Consider the following 21302-nt stretch of genomic DNA (forward strand, 5'->3'; position numbering starts at 1 on the left):
TCTCCCCAAGCGGGCACGCGCAAAGAAGCGCGCCGGCCCGGGCGTGGCGAAGTGTAAGCGAGGCCTGGCGCGAGCTGCCGCAGTGCGCCTGCGCATAACCTACCCCGCGAAGAGAGGCCATTGCGCATGCGGGCGTGTCTCCCGGGACTCTAGAGCAGGGAGCCCCCGGCACCTTCGGTAGGTTTGGCGTGCGCGGGATTCCGCAGATCTGGGGCGAGCTTGCACATTATATCACCGGTGTATCTCTCCTTGCTTGCTTACGTTGCCACCACTTAGGCCTCTATTGCAGAAATCGCCATAGACTCTGAAGGGCCGCGGAATCGGGAAGACCTTGCTGACTGATTTACACACTCTCCGCAGACCTGCGTGCACAGTTGAACGGAGACGTGTAGGAGATTTCATTTTCCCCAGTTTTGCAGCTACTCTTCGGCCCTGTTAGCTTCTCGGGACGGGCTTCCCCAGCCTCGACCGGAAGGTCGGGCGAAAACTCAGAAAAGCAATTACTCTTCCCTGGTGAGGCTTCTGGAGGATCATTAATAGCGACATGATTCCACTTGCAGCCCTATAGAGATTGGTTCCACTCTCTTGCCCTTAACAGTTGTCTTTTCACTTTCCTATGCTGTTTAAGTGCCAGAATGAGTGACCGCTATCTAGAACAAAGGATTAGTATCAAGTTTTGCGTGAAATTGAACAAGTCTGCAAGTGAGACCCACCACCTTTTGAAAGAAGCTTATGGGAATGAAGTCATGTCAAGGGCCCGAGTTTTCGACTGGCACAAAAGATTTAAAGAGGGGCGGGAAGACGTTCGAGATGACGCCCGAAGTGGTCGTCCAGTCACCCACCGGACAGATGAAAATATCCAGAAGGTCAAGGACTTGGTTTGTTCAAACAGGCGGTTGACTGTGAGGATGATGGCCGAAGAGTTAAATTTAGATAAAGAAACGGTTAGACTCATTTTGAAAGAAAACTTGAATATGAGGAAAGTTTCTGCAAAAGTTCTATCAGGTATTTTGAAGGATGAACCTAAACCTCGGAGATTTGACTTTCAGTCTGATCTTTCAAAGGAAACTAGGAAAAATAGCTCGTGTGTAAGGAAAAAGATAACAAGTTCTGAAACATGGACTCATCTCCAGTGTGAAGCTGGTGGGGAAATACCTCTGCCTGTATCCCATCCCCAAAACCACTACCCTGCCAGCCAGCTTCTGCAGGCTTCATCATCAACAAGCCTTCCCTCCAGGGCAGCTCAGGATTGGTTCACCCCGTGGTGAAAGGAATGTGAGGTAGCTGAGCCTGAGTTAGAAAGCTGCCTCACAGGCACCTTCATTTGCTGCTCATCCATTGTCGGTCTTCACCCGCTCCTTCCCACCTTACCACCCTCCTAGTTACCCTTGCTGGACTCCTGGGCCGTCTTCCAATTTTGAGGAACTTTTGCCTGTTGACTTCTGGTACTTACTTGTTTCTTGATTTCTTTTGCTTGTTAAAGTTTGGATCTCCTTGCTGCCCAAACCTTAGCTTGTTGTGGCTGTCCTGCTCTTGTGTTCTCAACATTCTGCCTCAGGGGATCATACCACTGAAAGGTGGGAACAGGACCTCCCGGAGTCCTTCTGTGCCCATGAAGGCATATTCTGGGAGGACCCCAAAAGAAGGCCTACAGTTCAGCCTGCTTGACAGGCAGGACCTGAGGTATGGTACAGAAGGCAGTGGCGTGCTGACCTAGTGAGCATTGCTAAGGGCGTATCCAGCCCAAATGACTCAGTGGGAACCCCTCAGTACACAGGGGTTGGCCACCTATACTCACCTTCTCACAGACCTGTCTTTTACAGAGGAGCTGGATTTGTTTCATGAGTCCTGTGCTCTGGACCCCCACTCATTTGGGTATCCCCTCTGCTGGAAGAGGAGGATTTGGTCCTAGAAAATATAAGCCAGGGGACTCAGGCCCAGGCCGCGATGTGTGAGGAGGAAGACGAGGTGATACTCTAGACCTTGAATTGAGGGAGTCTGCTGCTTATGTGCTGATTCCCATACAGCGGCCTGTTTTTAGTAACTAATGCCAACCCCGTCAGGTGGTTTTTGAGCACCTGCAGTTTTTAGAACACTGCTGGGCATTGACCGTGTGAAGGTATAAAACAAGATCACCAAGGGCTGGCTGGGTGGACATCCAGATGAGATGATTCCTGGCTGGATCCATAAAGAAAGGTGAGACAGGAGGCTAGGAAATTAGAGAAAGCTTCCCAAGCAGGTGGAATAGCATGAGGCTTTGAACCTGCATCGGTATGAAAGTGATGGCACTGTTGGCTGAAATAGCAAAGTCGGGAGGAAGATAATGGTGTTTGTTGCAGAAGATGAACAATTTGGGATAATTTGCTTCCTCTTCTCTGCCCTAACTTTGCCATTAGTTTATAAATTGCTTTCCCCGAATCTGTGGATAGGTTTATAATAACTCACTTATTTGATGATCTAGTTTTCCCATCAACCCCCCCCCAAAAAAAGTTCTGCAAGTTTAGACTCCTTTATCTCTTTCTGCCTCTCCGCCAGGATTTATGGAATGGAACTTTTCCCAGGTGGATTCCAAGTAATACCACATAGACTGGAAACATCTCAGAAATGCCTGATGGAGGTGCAGTGGAGGAATGGTTAGAAACAGCATTTCACAGGATTAGCCAATGTCTGTGTTTTACCCAAGGATTTTTACATGTAACAGTCCCTATTATTTAACTAGTAAGTTAGTAAACCATTTTGGTTGATAGAAGCCCAACACTGTTCAACACAGTTATGTTTAGTTCTGTTCTTTCACTGTCTCTATCCCCTTCAAAAAATGACAAGTTCCCTACTAATAGCTGTTAGTTTTGAAGTGCACTGAAACCTAGACCTTATCCCACGAGTAAAAGATCTTGTGCAAAAGAACTCATAAACCAAACAACAGCTTATAGACTTCTACCTACTTAGACATTTGTAGACATTCCGTTTCAGGACCATTACATCTACATCAGATGAGGCCCTGGTTCCCCACAAGCACTTGCCTTCAGAGACACTGCACTTCTGGAACAAAGCCCCCATAGCTGGCTATTGCAACTTTGTGGCTGAACCTCATATTAATCCTTGCTAGGCTCAGTGGTAATTGGTGGAAAACTGTATGCTCCTTGGCCAGGGCCAGGATTCTACAACAGTATCTCTAGGCCTTATCTCCAACCTGAGAGAACATTTCTGGACTTATTCCTGTCCTGTGAACAGGGCTGGAGTGAGCCTTCCAAAGATGCTGGACTAAGACCATGCTGGAGCATAGGGTACCAGAAGCATTGTTGGCCCAGACAGGGTTTGGACACAGCAACCGGAAGCAGGTAATCAAGAATGTGAATTCAAATTGTTACTAGTAGCTATAATGAAAAGGACTTAATTTTTTACTTTAGATCATGTGCTGAGTACTAGTTGGGTCGAACTATGGCTCTACCTAAACCAATTGCCCATTTGCAAGGCTTCACAGAAAATATTCAATGAAATGATAATAGACCCGGGGCACCTGGGTGGCTCAGTGGGATCAAGCCCCTGCATCGGGCTCCCTGCTCAGTGGGGAGTCTGCTTGTCCCTCTCCTTCTGCCCCTCCCCCCAGCTCTGGGCTCTCTCTCTCTCTCGCTTTCTCTCTGTCTCTCCCCCAAAAATAAATAAAATCTTAAAAGAAAAAAAAATGATAATAGACCCTAAGATGGCTCAGATTTGGGGAAGTAAAATTTCTGCCCTAACACTTATCCCACAGCAAACTATCCATATGTGCTCAGAATCACTAAGCCCCAGGCCAGAGCATGATCTAGGACTATCCCCAGACAGGAGAGTTCTCAAAACAGTACCCCTTATGTGCCCACCCACCAAGTCTGTTTTATCGCTGACACAAAATTTACCCTGAACTACATCTTGGACTTCCACCTGCCCCACAGGTTTCTCGAGTCTCAAGAATCCACCTATCGTCATGCCCCAGGCTTTTGTCCTTGGCTTTTCTTACACACCTCTGTTTATTCTCTATCAGTTTGCTCTTTCTCCTCTGTTATACTGGTGCTTTGTTTTCTGGTTCAGGATCATACCTCCCTCCCTTTTGGTGAGGCTTTTCTATTCAACTTACAACTCTCTAACTTTTGATCCCTTTTCCAACTCCCCACTTCAGCCCTATAGTCTTGAGTAGGGAAATTGGCCCCAAGTTGCTTTCCTATCCTCAAGAAGCAGGGTGGGACAACGTGAACGGATGTGTTCTTGTTTTTGTTTTATCTAAGAGACATACTGGGAAGAAGAAGAAGCTCCCTCCCACCCTTAGCCACCAGTGGTTCCACTCCCCAGAGGCAACCAGTGTTACAAGTTTCTTAAGGAGGCAATTTGGTTATCTCTGGTATTCAGGAGTCATGAAAGTTTTTCAGACATAGAACATCCAAATCCCATTCTCTCAGGGTAAGCTCCACCTAAAGGTAGAAGGTGAAGCCTGGCTCTCTGTAGGACATCAGGAGGAGAAATGGCCATCTGCAAACCTTGACTGTAATTCTCAAGCTCAGCACACAGTCAGTTAATGAATCTCTTTGGCTTTCAGACTGATCTCCCTTTCTATCCCATTCTGGTTCAAAATCCACATGGAACGTTATATTCCACAGCTGGAAGTCCAGGAGAATAGACACCTTCTGGGGAAGATCATCCCATCAGTGATTTTATCTAATTCTTCCTCCACCCATCACTCCTCCCTACCTTATTTCCACCTGCCCCACGGTAATGAGCAAAAACAGAGAGAATAAAATATTCACCAATGTTTGATTTCAAAAAACATGGATAGTTCTTCAGTCTTCTGAATTCTGCCCCTGGCTCTGAATCCTCATTGAAATGTTGTTTGGGAAGAATGTGTACCTGGGACCTGCTTTCCAGAGCCTTCCTTTCAGATCCATTTCTTAGAGTTCAGATTTGCCAGTGGAGATGCCTGGATCAATCTGGGTACCAACTGACTTGAGGACATCTAGTAAAGGAGGGGGCTACTATTGGGGAACTCTCTGTTTCTGCATCACATACAGCTGCTCAGCCAGCCTGCTATTTGCAGAACACCTTGTCAGCAAGGCTCACTAGGCTTCTCGGGATTGGGTCTCACCAGGGTCCCATGTGGCTCAATTTGCTGCTGGAACTGTATATGCAACCCTGCGTTCTCCAGCTGCTTCCTGGTTGGATCAGACCCCTCAGATTTTACCGGCCTTTACACTATCCAAGGCAACCTCCATGTATTTATCTTCTCTAGTGGCTGCCTTTTCAGATCCTTGCAAATACTGTCCCAGTTGCATCACCCTTCTCCCAGTATTAATATCGAGAAATAAAAAATCTGTAGTGGGAAACTTCAATACCTCCAAGGACCCTTGGATCTAGTGAAGGGGTCAACACATTTTCTCTATAAGGGAAATGTCTTGGGATTTGTGGGCCATACAGTCTATGTAGTAACTGCTCAGCATTTTATTGCAAAAGCAGACCTAGCTCATACAGAAACAGATGAACATGGCTGTGTCCTAATAAAACTTTTATCTATGGATACTAGAATTTGAATTTCATATAATTTTCACATGTTACAAAATACTATTTTGATTTTGTTCAACTGTTTAAAAATGTAAAAAAGCCATTCTTAGACTTCTTAGTTTATACACCAGAGAAAAACGGATGGTGGGCCAGGTTTGGCCCATGGACCATAGTTTGCCTACCCCTGGTCTAAGGTATATGAAGTGTGTATGTAAGATGATAGATGATTGATCCTTTTCCATCAGTAACGTTGTTAATGCCGTATTGATCTGATAGTTTATTATACAGAAATTGTGGACTATTGGAGGGAATCTTTACAGTGCCAGGAGGGTGAACTAGAACTGAATGAGTGACTAGTTCATCTCAAGCATATTGACTAAGAATAATATTACACAAACTACTACTTATATCATGCCCTTATAATATCTCAGAAACAGTTTGGGCAATACTGCAGACAGTTCAGAGTTGCAGCCAGTGGGGTAACAGAATGAACTGAAGGTGGGTCCAAAGTTTCCATGGCTACGGGCAGCACTTGAATGAGTTTACGTTTTTACCTGTGGAAGTGACTACTATGGAGGTGACAACACTCCCTGAATCATACACTTCTTTGCATGCTGGTGCCCAGGGTGTACCCTTTCACATGTGTTTACTTGTTCTTCCCCTCAAGAGAGCCGTATCGTGTCACCTTCAGTTAAACTGATTTTCTGAAATTGAAATAGAATCTCAGGATTGGACAGATGTTTACGAGGGTATTTCTAATCCAGCCAGTCAAGTTTCCCTTGAATCCAGGAGTGACTAACTCCTACAGCTGCTGAAAAAAAAAAATGCATCTGAAAGACGAGTCTGTGTTAATTGAATACATTTCTGTCGGGCGACTGTATGTTCTAGGCACTGTCCTGTGTGCTGGGGTGCAGCAGTGGACGGAACCGACACAGGCCTTCCATCTGACAGTCTGAAATCTAATTATATTACTCTTCACTTTGGTAGAACTCCTCTTCCATGTGCTCACACTAACTCATTGTTATTTGCATACCCGGCAATAGGTATGACCTCTGCCATTGGCCTCTGTGCTGTGGTCATAAAGCCTCTCCAACTGCATGAATAACTTGAGGACTGTGTGTTCCACTTAAATTTTACTATCCTTTAGACAGATCTGTATTGGTAGAAAAACACTCTGGCAATGTTGAAAGTGTAAATTGGCAACTGCTTTCTGAAAAGCAATTTGGCAGTATCTATCAGGAGCTTTAAAAATGTTTATATCTTCTGATCCTCTAATTCCGCTTCTGGGACTCTGTCCTAAAGAAATAGTCTAAAATGTGGGCAGAATTTATACTTAACAATCCAGAAGTCCAACAGTAGAAAGTTGGTTAAATAAATTACTGTATGACCGTACAATAGACTTATTATACAGTCATTATAATTAATGTTTATGAACTGTTAAAACAGCATGGCAAAATGCTTATAATGTTAAGTGAAAAGACTGGTACACAAAATAATATATATAAATCCAAAAATGTTTTTTTAAATGACTGGAACGGGTGTGCTAAGTCTAGGTGGTTCGGTTATAAGTGTTTTCTTAATTTCTCTGTTTCTTCTCTTTTAAAAATTTCTCCAAAATGTTACTACTTTTATCATCGGAATAAAACAGTAGCACCAAAAGGTGGCAATGGAGACAGGCCAAACCGCTCATTTGGTCCGTGAACAATTAACTGGCTGGTGGACATGGAGGCTGTGTGATACTGTGTTGGTAGCAAGAGTGTGGGACAGAAGGGAAAAGGGCCTGCCACAGAGGAGAAGGCAAGGGACCAGAATCCCTACAAAAAAAGCCAAAGTGATATGAGAAGTTACAGTGAACGGCATGTAATCCTAGGTAAATAAAAGAGCACGTATGGATCAAGTATGTTCTGACAATGGGAAAGAATGTGGAAATACTCTTCCAAGCAAAATTAATCTCATTCTTGCATTCTTTCATACCAAGTGAGTATTCTCAAGATGGATTTTATTACAGCTGATTCTCTGAAGAATCCTTGAGCCTTCCATATAATTTTGTTAGGATAGGAGGGGCTTGTGATGTGCCAAGCCTACCTCCTCCCATACTGGAACACTCAAGCAACATGGATGTATATGGGAATATTTGGTATCCCACACTGAGAATTCTGCAACATATCATTAGTCATCTTAATATTGTAACTTACAAAACTAAAGTTTGCAAATGTTATTTTGATGGAATCTGGAATTGCTGTGCTTTTTGTTTATGTCTGAAGAGTAATCATGTTATGGGATTTTAAAGTGAGAAATGGTGTAGATAATGCCTATCCATAGATGAAATGGTTGTTATCTTGGGAAAATATGTCCTTTGTTGTTGCTTTAGCAAAATGTTTATCATTAAAATGCCAAATATACCTCTTTGGTAAAATTTCAAACTTCCAAATGAATATGTACATCTTTTATAGGCGTACATAGATTTGTCAAGCTGATTGGTCTGTAGGAAGAACAGGTGTTAGTACTGGCTCCTTAACAAATCATGTGCCTTGGGGCCGTCCACTTTGCACCCTTGGGGCACTCCAGTTTACTCATCTGTAAAAGGAGAATAGTAACACTTATCTCGTTTTGCTGGTTCAGCAAATATTTATTGACTGCTTATGTGTATCTGACACTGTTCTAAACACTGAAGATAGAGCAATAAATGAGACAAGAGAGTGTTCCTCCTCCTGAGCATACATTTAAGTGGAGGAGACAGGCAAGAGCAAGAATATAGCATGTTAGATAGTGATTATTAGATATGAGGCTTACTTTAAATAACGTCAGTGGCACCCAGCGCAAGACCTGGCATGCAGTAAAGGACTCAATAGATAGCTATTTCCTTTGCTTCTTTAGTCTTCCCAACGGCTGTTGAATTACTCTACAAAATGGCAATAATCGGCAAAAAGCCTGACCCATTGCCTTCTGGCTCTTGCCAGTTAATAAAGCCTAAACCTGTTTTTGCTTAAGAAGACAAATTACAGTTGTGTTTTGTCCTTCCTGTATGGCAGATTTATCAAGGTGGCGCCTAAACACTGTTGATAGATGGCCTTTTCTGAAGCCAGTTGGCAGGGGTCTCAGCCTGGGGCTAGATGGCAGGTGTTAGGTCCAAAAAGACAAACGCATGGTGTCATTGCTGTTTAAGCAGAACAGATGCAGAGACTGTAATGGCTCTTTCTGTTCAAGATGTGTGCTCATGTCCTATTCCCAATGCTGGTGAACTGGGCAAAGCTTGCATTATTTGTGGGAGGCCAGGGCATTGACAGCCAGGAAAAGGAGGGTTTAATGCTTCTGGTATGTTTATCTTTCTGCCCCATTGTGGAAATTTTGGAAGGTTTAGGAATGCTAGAAAACAGCAGCCAAAAGTTCACCCCTAGGGTTCAGGTATTTCACCAGACCCATTTCACTGTCTCATCTTCCTCCGGGAACATCCAGTGAGCATTCATTTAGTGAATTCCTTCAGGTCTGGGCCTGCGTGAGGCACAGGGGTTGGGCCCTTTCCCTCAGGCTGCCCAGCCTCGTGGCATGGGGAAGGGGCCAGAGGTGGAGAGACCACTGAGAATGAGCTCCCACCTTAGACTGTCCATCTTTCCTGGAGGACAGTTGTAAGGAACAAGCTTTTATAAAGAATTTGGGACAGAAAGTTAGAATGATGACACATAGGGTGATGGTGGGAATGAGAAAACACACAGAACAATGGTTAACTGGCCTGCTGGCTATCCCCAGGATTCGGTGTGAAGTTGTACCTCTCAGAGGAAACTGGATGTCGGGCTGTGGGCCAGTCCCCCTGTACCTTGCCTTAAGAACCAAATAAGTGAAAATTCAGAATTACAACTCAGCTTAGATGAGGAAATTGGCCCAGGGAGGTTGAGTCACTTTTCTTGAATCACACATCTAGCTGGTGGCTGAGCCAGGATAATAATGAAGGACCTTGAATTTCACTCAGCCAAGTGAGTTTTTTTCCATTACTCCACTGGTAATAATTGCCTTTACTAATGTGTACATTGTTAAGATGTCTTTAAAATAGCAGTCAGCCTCACATTTGATATGATTTACCAACAGTTGATTTACATGCAATTTTTAGGGAACATATTTATAGCATCAAAGTAGGACAGAGGTTTTTCCAAGTTTCCTTGGGGTGTCCAGGCCCTCTGGTCCTTCCAGAGCTGTGTATTCATAAGTAAATGCTGGTATTCTGTCATTCATTTTTTCCACATGTCCTTTCCGAGTGTGTTAGGCTTTATGTTTTTAATATTTCTCATATATATTTTTAAAATCTGGGCACATAAATCCTAATAAAGTTCTTAACTATCTCCTCCATGCTATCTCAAATTTCCGGGTGTGTTTATATTTATGACACAGGGTCTAAAGGCGTAAATGCTATCACATCATTAGGGTTTATATTCCTAAACCATAGACTTGTGTTTCTAGATGTTCTGAAAATTCTTTACACTTCACTTGTAAATGCCACCATATACTGTGCCATGACATTTCCATAGTAACACATATTTCAAACAGGAAAACAGAGGAAGCCCAAGGAAAAGGGAAGTAGGCTTCAAATGAAACAAAAAAAATCATTAAAAATAGAATACATAAGATGGAGAAGAAGGGTGTAAATTCTGGTTTGATGTGCCCTGAGAACAGTGTTCTGCAGACCCACCTTAGGGACATGCAATGTCCACCACCCACCAAGTGGCCTAATTGTGGCATCACACTTTCTTAGACCCTCACATTCAGTGAGGTCCATGTCATTACCCTAACATTTCTTAGTATCACCTACTGTGACCAGATTGAGGTGGTTACCCACCTGTCACCTCACTGTCCTGAAGCCCATTGTCCACACTGCTGCACATGTGCTGTATGGTTTAGAGCTTATTGAAAACCGGTGGCTTTTGGACCCCAGTTTTTTGAGCTTCCACAAGTCACGCCCTCTGCCTGGACTCCCTTGCTGCTGCCATCCACCCAGCAAACTCCTACTCAGCACTCGAGCCTTAACCTTACCATTGCTGTTCTCTGCAGTGGTAAAGCAGCCACCCCCAGTGTACATACACACTCTCATGTCAAAGAAACGTTAACACTTAATTGAACTTAATTGTTTGCAGAATGTTTTTCCTCCCTTACCAGCCCATGACCTCCTCAAAAGCCAAGACCACATCTGAATGTTCTCTGTATTCCCTGCATCCAGAATAAAGCTTGTCTGGAATTGTTCAATAAATGTTTGATAGATGAATAAAAGAACAGACTTTTATGGGAATTGCTTTTTTTTATTGTGGCAAAGTTCATATAACAAAATTCACCATTTTAACCATTTTAAAGTGCACATTTCAGTGACATTTAGTATATTCACAGTGTTGTACAATCACTACCACTATCTAGTTCCAGAACATTTTCACCACTCCAAAAGGAAATCTTGTATCCATTAAGCAGACACTCCCCATTCACCCACTACCCCAAGCCCCTGGCAACCAACCGCTAATCAACTTCCTGTCTCTCTGGATTTGCTTAGTCTGAAATTTTCATATAAATGTAATCATGCAATATGTGGCCTTTTGTGTCTGGCTTCTTTCATTTAGCATAATGTTTTCAAGACTCATCCATGCTGTAGCATGTATCAGTATTTCATACATTTTTATGGCTGAATAATATTCTATTGCATTGATATACCACATTTTCTTTATCCATTCATCCACTGATATACATTTGTGTTTCTCCCTTTTGACTGTTGTGAATAGTGGTGCTATGAATGTGTGTATGTGCAAATTTTTGTTTGAACACCTATTTTTAATTCTGGGTACATACCTAAGAATGGAAATGTTTGGTTATATGGTAAGTCTATGTTTAACTTATTGAGGAACCACCAGACTGTTTTCCATAGCAGTCGCCCATTTTACGTTCTCAACAGCAGTGTAAGAACTGAGGGTTCCAATTTCCCCATGTTTTCGTCAACAATTATTATTTTCCCTATATATGTAGAGAGATATATGTCTATATCTATATCTCCATCCTAGTGAATGTGAAGTGGAATCTCATTGTGGTTTTGATTTGCATTTCCCTAATAACTAATGATGTCAAGCATTTTGGTGAGCTTTCTGGCCATGTGTGTATCTCTGGAGAAATGTCTATTATATAAGCTTTTTATTTGAGTTGTCTTTTTGTTGTTGAGTTGAAAGAGTTCTTTATATATTCTGGTTACTAGACCATTATCTGATATATGATTTATAAATATCTTCTGCCATTCTATGGATTGTCTTTTCACTTTCTTGACAGTGTCCTTTGGTAGAGAAGAGTTTTAATTTTGAGGAAATCCATTTTATTTATATGTTTTTTTGGTTGCTTTGTGCTAAGAAACCATTGCCAAATCCAGAATCATGAAGATTTATCCCTATGTTTTCTCCCAAGAATTTTATAGTTTTAGCTATTATATTTAGGTCTTTGATCCATTTTGAGTTTGTTTTTGTATATGGCGTGAAGTAAGTGTCCAACTTCATTCTTTTACATGTTAATCTCCAGTTAGTTATTCCTGCACCATTTATTGAAAAGACTCTTCTGTTCCCATTGTCACATCTGTTATTGAAAGATACTTTCAAATTATAAGTTGACAGTTTTTTTCTGTACCTTGAAGGTTTTGCTCCAGTGTCTTCTGGCTTACATTATTTCTGTTGTAATTCTTATCTTTGTTCCTCTATATGTACTGTTTCCTCTTGCTGCTCTTAAGACCTCTTCTGTATTACTGACTTTAGCAATTTGATTTTATATGCACTGGTATAGTATTTTTCGTGTTTCTTATGCTTGGGGTTCATTGAGATTCTTAGATTTCTTCTCACCAAATTTGGAAAATTATGGACATTATTTCTTCAAACATTTTCTCTGCCCCTCCCTCCTTTAGGGGCTCTGATTACATATATAGTAGGCCACTTGAAGTTGTCCCACAGCTCACTGATACTCTGTTCAATTTTTTCCTCTTTTAGTTTCTATTGCTGTGTCCCCAAATTTATTAATGCTTTCTTCTGAAATGTCTACTCTATTTTAATGTTATTTTGTGGATTCTTCATCTCAAATACAGTGGTTTCCATCTCAAGAAATTTGACTTGGGTTTTTTGAATATATTTTTTATCTTGGAATAATTTTAGATTTACAGAAAATTCACAAAGTTGGTACGGGGTGTTCCCAAATGCCCCTCATCCAGTTTTAGTTTCTCCCAATGTTATTATCTTACTGTGGTGCACTTATCCCCAAACTAAGATACCAACGTTTGTGCATGACTATTAACGAAACCCCACACTTTATACAGGTTTCAACAGCTTTTCCAATAATGTCTTTTTTTCTGTCCCAGGAATCAATAAGATATCAGATCTCATTTACTTGTTATGTCTTGTTAGTCTCTCCTGACCCATGACAGTTTCTCAGTCTTATCTTGTTTTTCATGACCTGGAATGTTTTAAAGAACACCTGGTCATGTATGTTATAGAATATCCCTTAATTTGGGTTTGTCTGATGTTTTTCTCATGATTAGCTGGATTTTGGGTTTTGAGAAAGAATAGCAGGTAAAGTGTTCTTGTTATTACATCAAATTAGAGGGCACATGATAGCCACATGACATCACTGGTGACCTTCACTTTAATCACTTGATTAAGGTAGTTTTGATAGATTTTCCTACTGTGAAGACACTGTTTTCTCCTTTCCATACTCTGTTCTTTGGAAGCAAGTCACCCAGTTCAGCCCACACTCAAGGGAAGGGGAATGATTAAGTTCCACCTCCTGCAAAGGGGAAGTATATGCATCTGTTATTTGGAATTCTGTATAGAATAATTATCTTTCTGGGGCGCCTGGGTGGCTCAGTCGTTAAGCGTCTGCCTTCGGCTCAGGTCATGATCCCGGGGTCCTGGGATCGAGCCCCACATCGGGCTCCCTGCTCAGCGGGAAGCCTACTTCTCCCTCTCCCTCACTTGTGTTCCTTCTCTCGCTGTGTCTCTCTCTGTCAAATAAATTAAAAAAAAAAAAGAATAATTATCTTTCTTCCCAGTTTATTCAGTCACTTATTTATATCATTTTGGACTCATGTATATTTATTTGATATTTTACATTATAATCCAGTGCTATGGTATTTATTTTATTGCTCAGATTGTTCCAGTTTGGGCCATTGGATGCTCTTTCAGGTTCGCTTCTGTGTCTCTTCAACATCTTCTCATTCTTTTGTTTTTGAACACTTCCTTACGTTCTAGTACTACAGCATGCTCCAGAATCATCTTGTATTTTCCCTGTTCTAGATCTGCAATCAAACATTTCTCTAAAGAACTCTGGTTCCTTTTATTGGAGAATGGTATTTAGAAACCAAGAGATGGGCACTGAGTGTGTTTGTTGCTACTGTGACTTGGACCTTTTTGGCATCTTCTATGTCTCTAACAAGCTTAGGGTTTTTTCTGGTTTCTTGATCACATGAAATACAGTTGTAACTGTTTTTTATTCATTTTATCCATGTTTTTATCCATTCTACCTATCTTGGTCAGTTTCAATTGAGGGATTTTGAATTATCAGAAATAGCTTTTGGCTATTACCTTTAAACGTTGTTAGATGGGACCAGAGCAGAATTAGTGTAGGGCTAATTTTACCCCACTATTGTGGCGAAGCCCACCTGATGCCTTGTGAAATATGCCTGCCACTCTGAATGTTGGGAACAGAAACTGGACCTGTGTGTTCTTTGGGAATTGTTCCTTCTAGTTCCTTTGGATGGTTCTCTCGGGTCTCAAGTATTTTCCGCACATGTATGCTGAAGACTCAAGGGGGAACCTTACCAGATAGCCAGAACTTTCTTTTGGTGCAGATTTCTTCTCTTTGGCACTCTTCCCTGTGAACTCTTGCTACCTTGACCTCCCCAGACTTGTAGCTCCATCTCTTCAACTCAGAAAAACCACTGAGTTCCACTTGGGTTTATTCTGTCAGCACTATGGCCTAGAAACCCTTTCTGGGAGGTAAGCAGGGGCAATCATAGGGTTCACCTCACTTGTTTTCTGTCTCCCAGGGATTACTGGTTTTAGTTGCTTGATATCCAATGTCTTAAAAATCACTGTTTCATATGTTTTGTCCAGATTTGTAGCTGCTTCGAGTAGGGAGGTAAGGATAGTCCCTATTACTGTACCTTGGCCAGAAGTCACAGTATATGCATAGGAAATTAATAGAGCCAGGGGCTATGATTGGCACACAGGCATGCATATCATAAGACTTAAAAAGGTAATGTCATGGGGCAACCTGGGTGGCTCAGTCGTTAAGCGTCTGCCTTCGGCTCAGGTCATGATCCCAGGGTCCTGGGATTGAGCCCCGCATCAGGCTCCCTGCTCCGTTGGAAGCCTGCTTCTCCCTCTCCCACTCCCCCTGCTTGTGTTCCCTCTCTCGCTGTCTCTCTCTCTGTCAAATAAATAAATTCTTTAAAAAATCTTAAAAAAAAAAAATGTTATATTGTGGTTAAGAGTATAGACTCTGGAACCAGACTGCCTGGGTACAAATTCTGGCTCAGCATCTTACTACCTGTATATCCTGGGCCAATTATATAACCTTTCTGGGCCTCAATCTTCTCATCTTAAAATGGGGCCCATAATGGTCATATTTCATTGGCCTGAGATGGGGGTTAAATAGATTAAAACATATGAAGCGTTTGGAGCAGTGCTTGGTTCAAAACAAGTATTCAATAAATATTAGTTATTTATATACCTGTTAAAAGTGGCCAGCAAATTTGACTGTGAGTTTCCTAGTAACCTTAGCAAAGTGGAAATATCAGATACATGATTCAGTGCCCATAAAATATATGCAAATTGGTTGAACAGGAGAAGTACATATTTCTGAATATTACCCCCCAAGATTCCTCATAAAGAGAATACTGTATGTACCTGGAATAATATACCAGCCAGAGAGAGTTTCCTAGGATTTTGTCTTTACCATCCCTCCAAATAGCCAATAACTTCACACTAGAGCTCAGTATAGTAAAAGTACTTCCACTGTGACTGAAATATCGCAATACCTTTAGTCTGGCTTAATCCAAAAATAAAATTTATAGCATCAAAATGAAACTACTGAACCACATGTCATTTGGGCGATTCTCCATAAATATGGGGGGGTCAATTAGGAGACAGTTACAGTGGTTAAGGGAAGAGGCAAGTAAAGCCTGAGCCAAGAACTAGCTAAAGATGAAAGGGGGTTGGCACAGAACCAACCCACTGTACTGTGAGAATCCACAAATTTTGGCAATTGACTCAGTGTGTAGCAATAGGGAGGAAGAACTTTTGAGGCCAAGAGTGTATGTATGGAAAGATGGAAAGAAAAAGCTTGACTGTTGTGTTCTTCAGATCTTCTATAACCTTACAAATATTTCATCAGCTTACTCAAATCAGCTACTGAGGGAGATGTGTTAAAAATTCTCACTATGTGGATTTGTCCATTTCTCGTCATATCTTATATATTTGGAGGCAGTATTTCCAGTTGGTACAGAGAGGTTCTGGGTCATATCTTCCTGATGAACTGTCCCTTTTGTCACTAAAGTATATGACTGTGGGGCGCCTGGGTGGCTCAGTCAGTTAGGCATCTGCCTTCGGCTTAGGTCATGATCTCAGGGTCCTGGGATCAAGCGCCGCATCCGGCTCCCTGCTCAGCGGGATGTATGCTTCTCCCTCTTCCTCTGTGTGCTCTCTTGCTCTCTCTTTCTCAAATAAATAAACAAAATCTTAAAAAATAATAATAGTAAATTTTTAAAAAGTGTATGACTATGGGGCGCCTGGGTGGCTCAGTCGTTAAGCGTCTGCCTTTGGTTCAGGTCATGATCCCAGGGTCCTGGGATCAAGCCCCGCATCAGGCTCCCTGCTCCACGGGAAGCCTGCTTCTTCCTCTCCCACTCGCCCTGCTTATGTTCCCTCTCTTGCTGTGTCTCTCTCTGTCAAATAAATAAAATCTAAAAAAAAAAAAAGTATATGACTATATCTCTAATAATGCTTTTTATCTTAAAATTTATTATTATTGCATTACTTCACTTAGTGTTTACCCAGTGTATTTTCCCCCAGCCTTTTAACATTTCTGGGTCATTACCTCGTGAATGTATTCTTGTAATCAACATACAGCTAGGTTTTAAAAAAATATGAGAATCTTTTCTTAGTCATGTTTCTGTTTCTTATTATGATGATATATTGGGAATTTTTCCATTGTTTTGTTTTGTCTGTTTACCATGTGTTTGCTTTATTCTTTTGTCCTGTCTTTGGTTTAGTTGTTTTCTTTACTCCCTTTTTATTCTTAGGAGTGGTTTGGAAGTTATACATTCTAATTCTGTTCCTTCGGTGGATATTCTTACATTATTAATGTGCATACTTGACTTAACATTGTTAAGTTAATAACTATCTCTAGCTCATTGTGAAGATTTCAGGATCCTTAGAATTCTTCAGTTCTGATCTCCACCCCCTTCTATCTTCCAAGTAATTTGGGTTTTAGTTTTTTGGTTCCAACTTTTAACCGCCCCCCATTAGATAATTTAACAGCCAGTATTTTAGATTTACAAGCCTGCATATTAATTTATTTGCCTACCTTTCTTCAGTCCCTTTTCTTTATTGAAATATAATTCGTGGGGCACCTGAGTGGTGCAGTCGGTTAAGCATCTGAGATCGAGCTCCACGTCCAGCTCCATGCTCAGCACAGTCTGCTTGAGTTTCTCTCTTCTCCCTCTGTCCCTACCCTGCCCCCCATCTCTCTAAAATAAATAAATCTTAGGGGTGCCTAGGTGGCTCGGTTGATTAAGCATCTACCTTTGGTTCAGGTCGTGATCCCAGGGTCCTAGGATGTCTCTCTCTCCAATAAATAAAATCTTAAAAAAAAAAAAGTTTTTAAAAAATAAATCTTAAAATATATGTATATATAATTCACATACAATGAAATTCCCCCTCCTAAGTGTACAATTCTATAGTTTTTAGTATATTCACAAAACTGTGCAACCATCACCATTATCTGATTTTAGAACATTTTCTTTCTTAAAGGTTTTATTTATTTATTTGTCAGAGAGAGAGAGAGAGAGCACAAGCAAGGGGAGCGGCAGGCAGAGGGAGAAGCAGATTCCCCACTGAGCAAGGCACCCGATGCAGGACTCAGTCCCAGGACCCTGGGATCATGACCCGAGCCAAAGGCAGACACTTAACCTACTGAGCCGCCCAGGCATCCCTGATTTTAGAAAATTTTCATCATTCCCAAAAGCAATCCCATATCCATTACCAGTCACTTCCCATTCCCTCCTATCCCTAGCCCCTAGCAACCATTAAACTACTTTCTGTCTCTATGGATTTGCCTATTCTATAGAAATTTCTTATAAATTGAATCATGTAATATATGGCTTTTCATGTCTGGTATCTTTCAAGTAGCATGATGTTTTCAAAGTTCATCCGTATTGGGGCATGTATCAGTACTTCATTCTCTTTTATGCCTGAATACTATTCCATTGTATGGATAAACCACATTTTATTTACTAGTCATTAGTTGATGGACATTTAAATTGTTTCTACCCTTAAGCTATTATGTATAATGCCACCGTGAACTTTTGTGTAAAGTATTTTTGTGGATGTATGTTTTCAGTTCCCTTGGATATATAGGTAGGAGTGGAAACTGTTATTTCTTGTATTCAGTGGTGTGCTGATATTTAACAGCCAGCTCTTATTTGGTAGGGAATGTTGTTGATCTCTGGGGTGTAAATGCTCAAATTGCCGACGTGACATCACTGAAGATGGGAAGAAATGCACAGTGGCACACCATTCTGTATTACTTCTACCATATATAGGAGATATGAATTACCTCAAGAGCATAGATAATAGCAACATTGTAGTAAAATAATTAAGAAGTGATGGATTGTGAGGATTTTTTTTACCTTTTTTTAAAAAAAATAATTCATTTAATTGTAAGTTTATATAATTTAATGCTGAATAATGACCCTGTTTAACAACCAGTTTTCGGAATTGCTGAAATTCTAGCAGTCAGCTCTTTGGGCTGATGGGAGCTGGCTGTGGCCCCGACCTCACTTGTATCACGCTCCTTGTAACTTCTTTCTGGACTGAATTTTCTTACTGAAGTATATCCACTAGCGCTCTTTTCAGCAAGAGTCTGTGTGAGGTAAACTCATTGGCTTTGCTTGTCTGAAAATGTCTGAAAATCTGGCTCTCATTTATGGATTTCACTGTGTATAGAATTCTGTGTTGAGATTTATTCTCTTTCTACACTTTGAAAATATTATCCTCCTGTCTTCTGGTTTCCATTTTTGATGAGAAGGCTGCCATCATTGCAGTTAACACCCCTTTTGGTAATCGGTCCCTTTTCACTGACAGCTTTCATTATTTTTTTTCTTGTGGTTTTGCAGTTTCACTGAGGTATGAATGGGCTAGGGGGCACCCAGATATTTGGTCAGACCTTTTCCTGGGTGTGTCTCTGAGGGTGTTTGGGGATGACACATAGCAGAATGCCTCCTCCTAAGTGGGTGGCCCTCATCCAATCAAGTCTGACTAGAACAAAAAGGCTGACATCCCCACCCCTGCCCCCAAAAGGTAGGAAAGAACTCTTCCTGCCTAGCTGTTTGTGTTGAGACATTGGCCCTTTCTGGCCTCCAGATTCAAACTGAAACATCAGCTTCTCTTGGGTCTTAAGCCTGCTGGCTTCCAGACTGGCACTTAGATCACTGGCTCTCCTGGTTCTGGGCCTTCAAACTCCTAGACTGGAACTATACCATTGGGTCTCATGGGTCTCCAGCTTGCCGACTGCAAGTCTTGGGACTTGTCAGCTGCCATAGTTGTGTAAGCCAATTCCTTAGAATGAATTTCTTTGTGTGTGTATGCGTGTGTGCGTTGCGCATATACACATATCCGTATACGTATCCATACACACACATATGTTCCGTTTCTCTGGAGAACCCTTAACTAATATAGCTATAATATTTTTTTCTTTTAAGATTTTATTATTTATTTGACAGAGAGAGAGTGAGCACAAGCAGAGGGAGTCTCAGGCAGAGGGAGAAGCAGGCCTCCCGCTGAGCAGGGAGCCCGATGTGGGGCTCGATCCCAGGACCCTGGGATCATGACCTGAGCCGAAGACAGACGCTTAACAACTGAGCTACCCAGGCGCCCCACAGCTATAATATTTTTAATAATGATTTTCTACCATTCCCTCTATTAAATCTTTCTGGAACTCCTGTGAGGCATATGCTTGACTTTCTCTTTTTATCCTTCATATCTCTTAAACTCTTATTCAGGTCTTCTATCCCTTTCTGTCTTTACTCCATTTTGGGTGATGTCCTCAAATCTCTCTTCTAATTCCCTCTTCAGCTAGATCTAATATGTAGTTTAACTCATCCTTTGAGTTTTTAATTTCAGGGGCTGTTTTTCATTTCTGGAAGTTCTGTATGCATCTTTTTCATATCTCCCAACTCTTTCTCTCACACTATCCTGGTTTTTTATTATGCCTCTATTCCTTCTCTTATCTCTATTTTAATCATCCAAATTCATAGTCTCTTTCAGATGGTTCTGTTTTTACCCTTTTTCCTCCTAGTTAGTTGTGTGTGTTGGCGCTCCATTTTGGTAATTTCTTTCCACATGTGGTTTGTTACATTTTGTGAGCATCTTCAACAGGAGTTGTTTTTCCTAGTGGATTCCTCAAGCCCTGGATTGTTAAGCATCCCTACAGGGCTCTTTTGAATACACCGTCAGCTGTGACCTAAGAATTTTAATAGGTCTTACTTCAGCCCTAACCTAAGAATTTTAATGGTCTGGACCAATTTTTATGTTAATTTATCTCAGTAGGTGCCTGTGCATATAGGCAAAGTAAATTTAGACCCCATATGCTTTTCGCAGAGGTTAGGGTTTTAATTTCTCATGAGTGTCATTTTTCCCCACCTAAGGCCTCTTCAGATATCAAGCTTCCTTGCAACTTCACTAATGCTGGGGTGGTTTTCCCAGTCTCCTTTTCGTGGACAGGGGCGGGGCTCCCCGTGTCAGGGCTCTATGCAGGGGGCTCCGTTCCAGCTTTCTCACCTGGCTGGGACTGAAGCCCCATCTCCTACTCCTTGGTGTGCAATGGAACCCTAGCCTGCAGCTCTCAGAATCTATAGCTAAGTGTGAAATCCCTGTGTGCTGCTAAGGCACGTCACCTGGACCCTGTTCTGGCTGTGCATTTTCATTTCTTTTTCATTTCTGACATCTGAGGATTTCTCTCAACGTTTTTCAAATTTGGTGGTAAAAATAAAACATTTTTTTAAAGATTTTATTCATTTATTTGACAGAGAGAGACAGAGCAAGGGAAGGAACACAAGCAAGGGGAGTGGGAGAGGGAGAAGCAGGCTTCCCGCTGAGCAGGGAGCCCGATGCGGGGCTCGATCCCGGGACCCTGGGCTCATGACCTGAGCCGAAGGCAGACGCTTAACGACTGAGCCACTCAGGTGCCCCAAAATAAAACACTTCTGTTATAGTTCACCCAGAATTTCTCTGTGTCTGTAGCAGGGGGTGGGATGTTTCTGGAAGTTGCCAGATCAGAAACAATAATTCTGTGAGGAAGACATTGTTTCCATTGTATAGATAAGAAAAGTGAAGCTCAGAATGATTGTCTAAATTGCCAAAGCCATAAAATTTTAAGTGGGGAAATAGGTTGTGTGTCCAGTCTGCCCACAAATCCCGTGCAAGACATCCAGGCATCTCAAAGGTCGCTTGGTACCTCTGCCGTCTCTCCGCTGTTAGCCTTTCTGGGCAATTCTGCCATGGCAT

General features: G+C 41.7%; 1 protein-coding gene across 4 annotated transcripts in view; it reads left to right on the forward strand.

Moving 5' to 3' along the window:
• The first annotated feature begins 23 nt into the window (after nucleotides 1-23).
• The window catches only part of GVQW3 (GVQW motif containing 3), a 50801-nt gene continuing 29522 nt past the window's right edge, over nucleotides 24-21302 (forward strand). For 2 of the 4 annotated variants that reach the window (XM_032427348.1, XM_032427349.1), the window contains exon 1: nucleotides 26-3338. In XM_032427348.1, the coding sequence (XP_032283239.1) occupies nucleotides 636-1268 (633 nt within the window). In that variant the 5' untranslated portion in view covers nucleotides 26-635 and the 3' untranslated portion in view covers nucleotides 1269-3338. Of the gene's footprint in view, nucleotides 3339-7171; nucleotides 10803-21302 lie in introns of those variants that run through there. The other 2 variants (XM_032427347.1, XM_032427350.1) reach the window with 2 other exon arrangements.

This window comes from Phoca vitulina, unplaced genomic scaffold (assembly GCF_004348235.1).
Source record: "Phoca vitulina isolate PV1807 unplaced genomic scaffold, GSC_HSeal_1.0 scaffold36, whole genome shotgun sequence".
Taxonomy (NCBI): domain Eukaryota; kingdom Metazoa; phylum Chordata; class Mammalia; order Carnivora; family Phocidae; genus Phoca; species Phoca vitulina.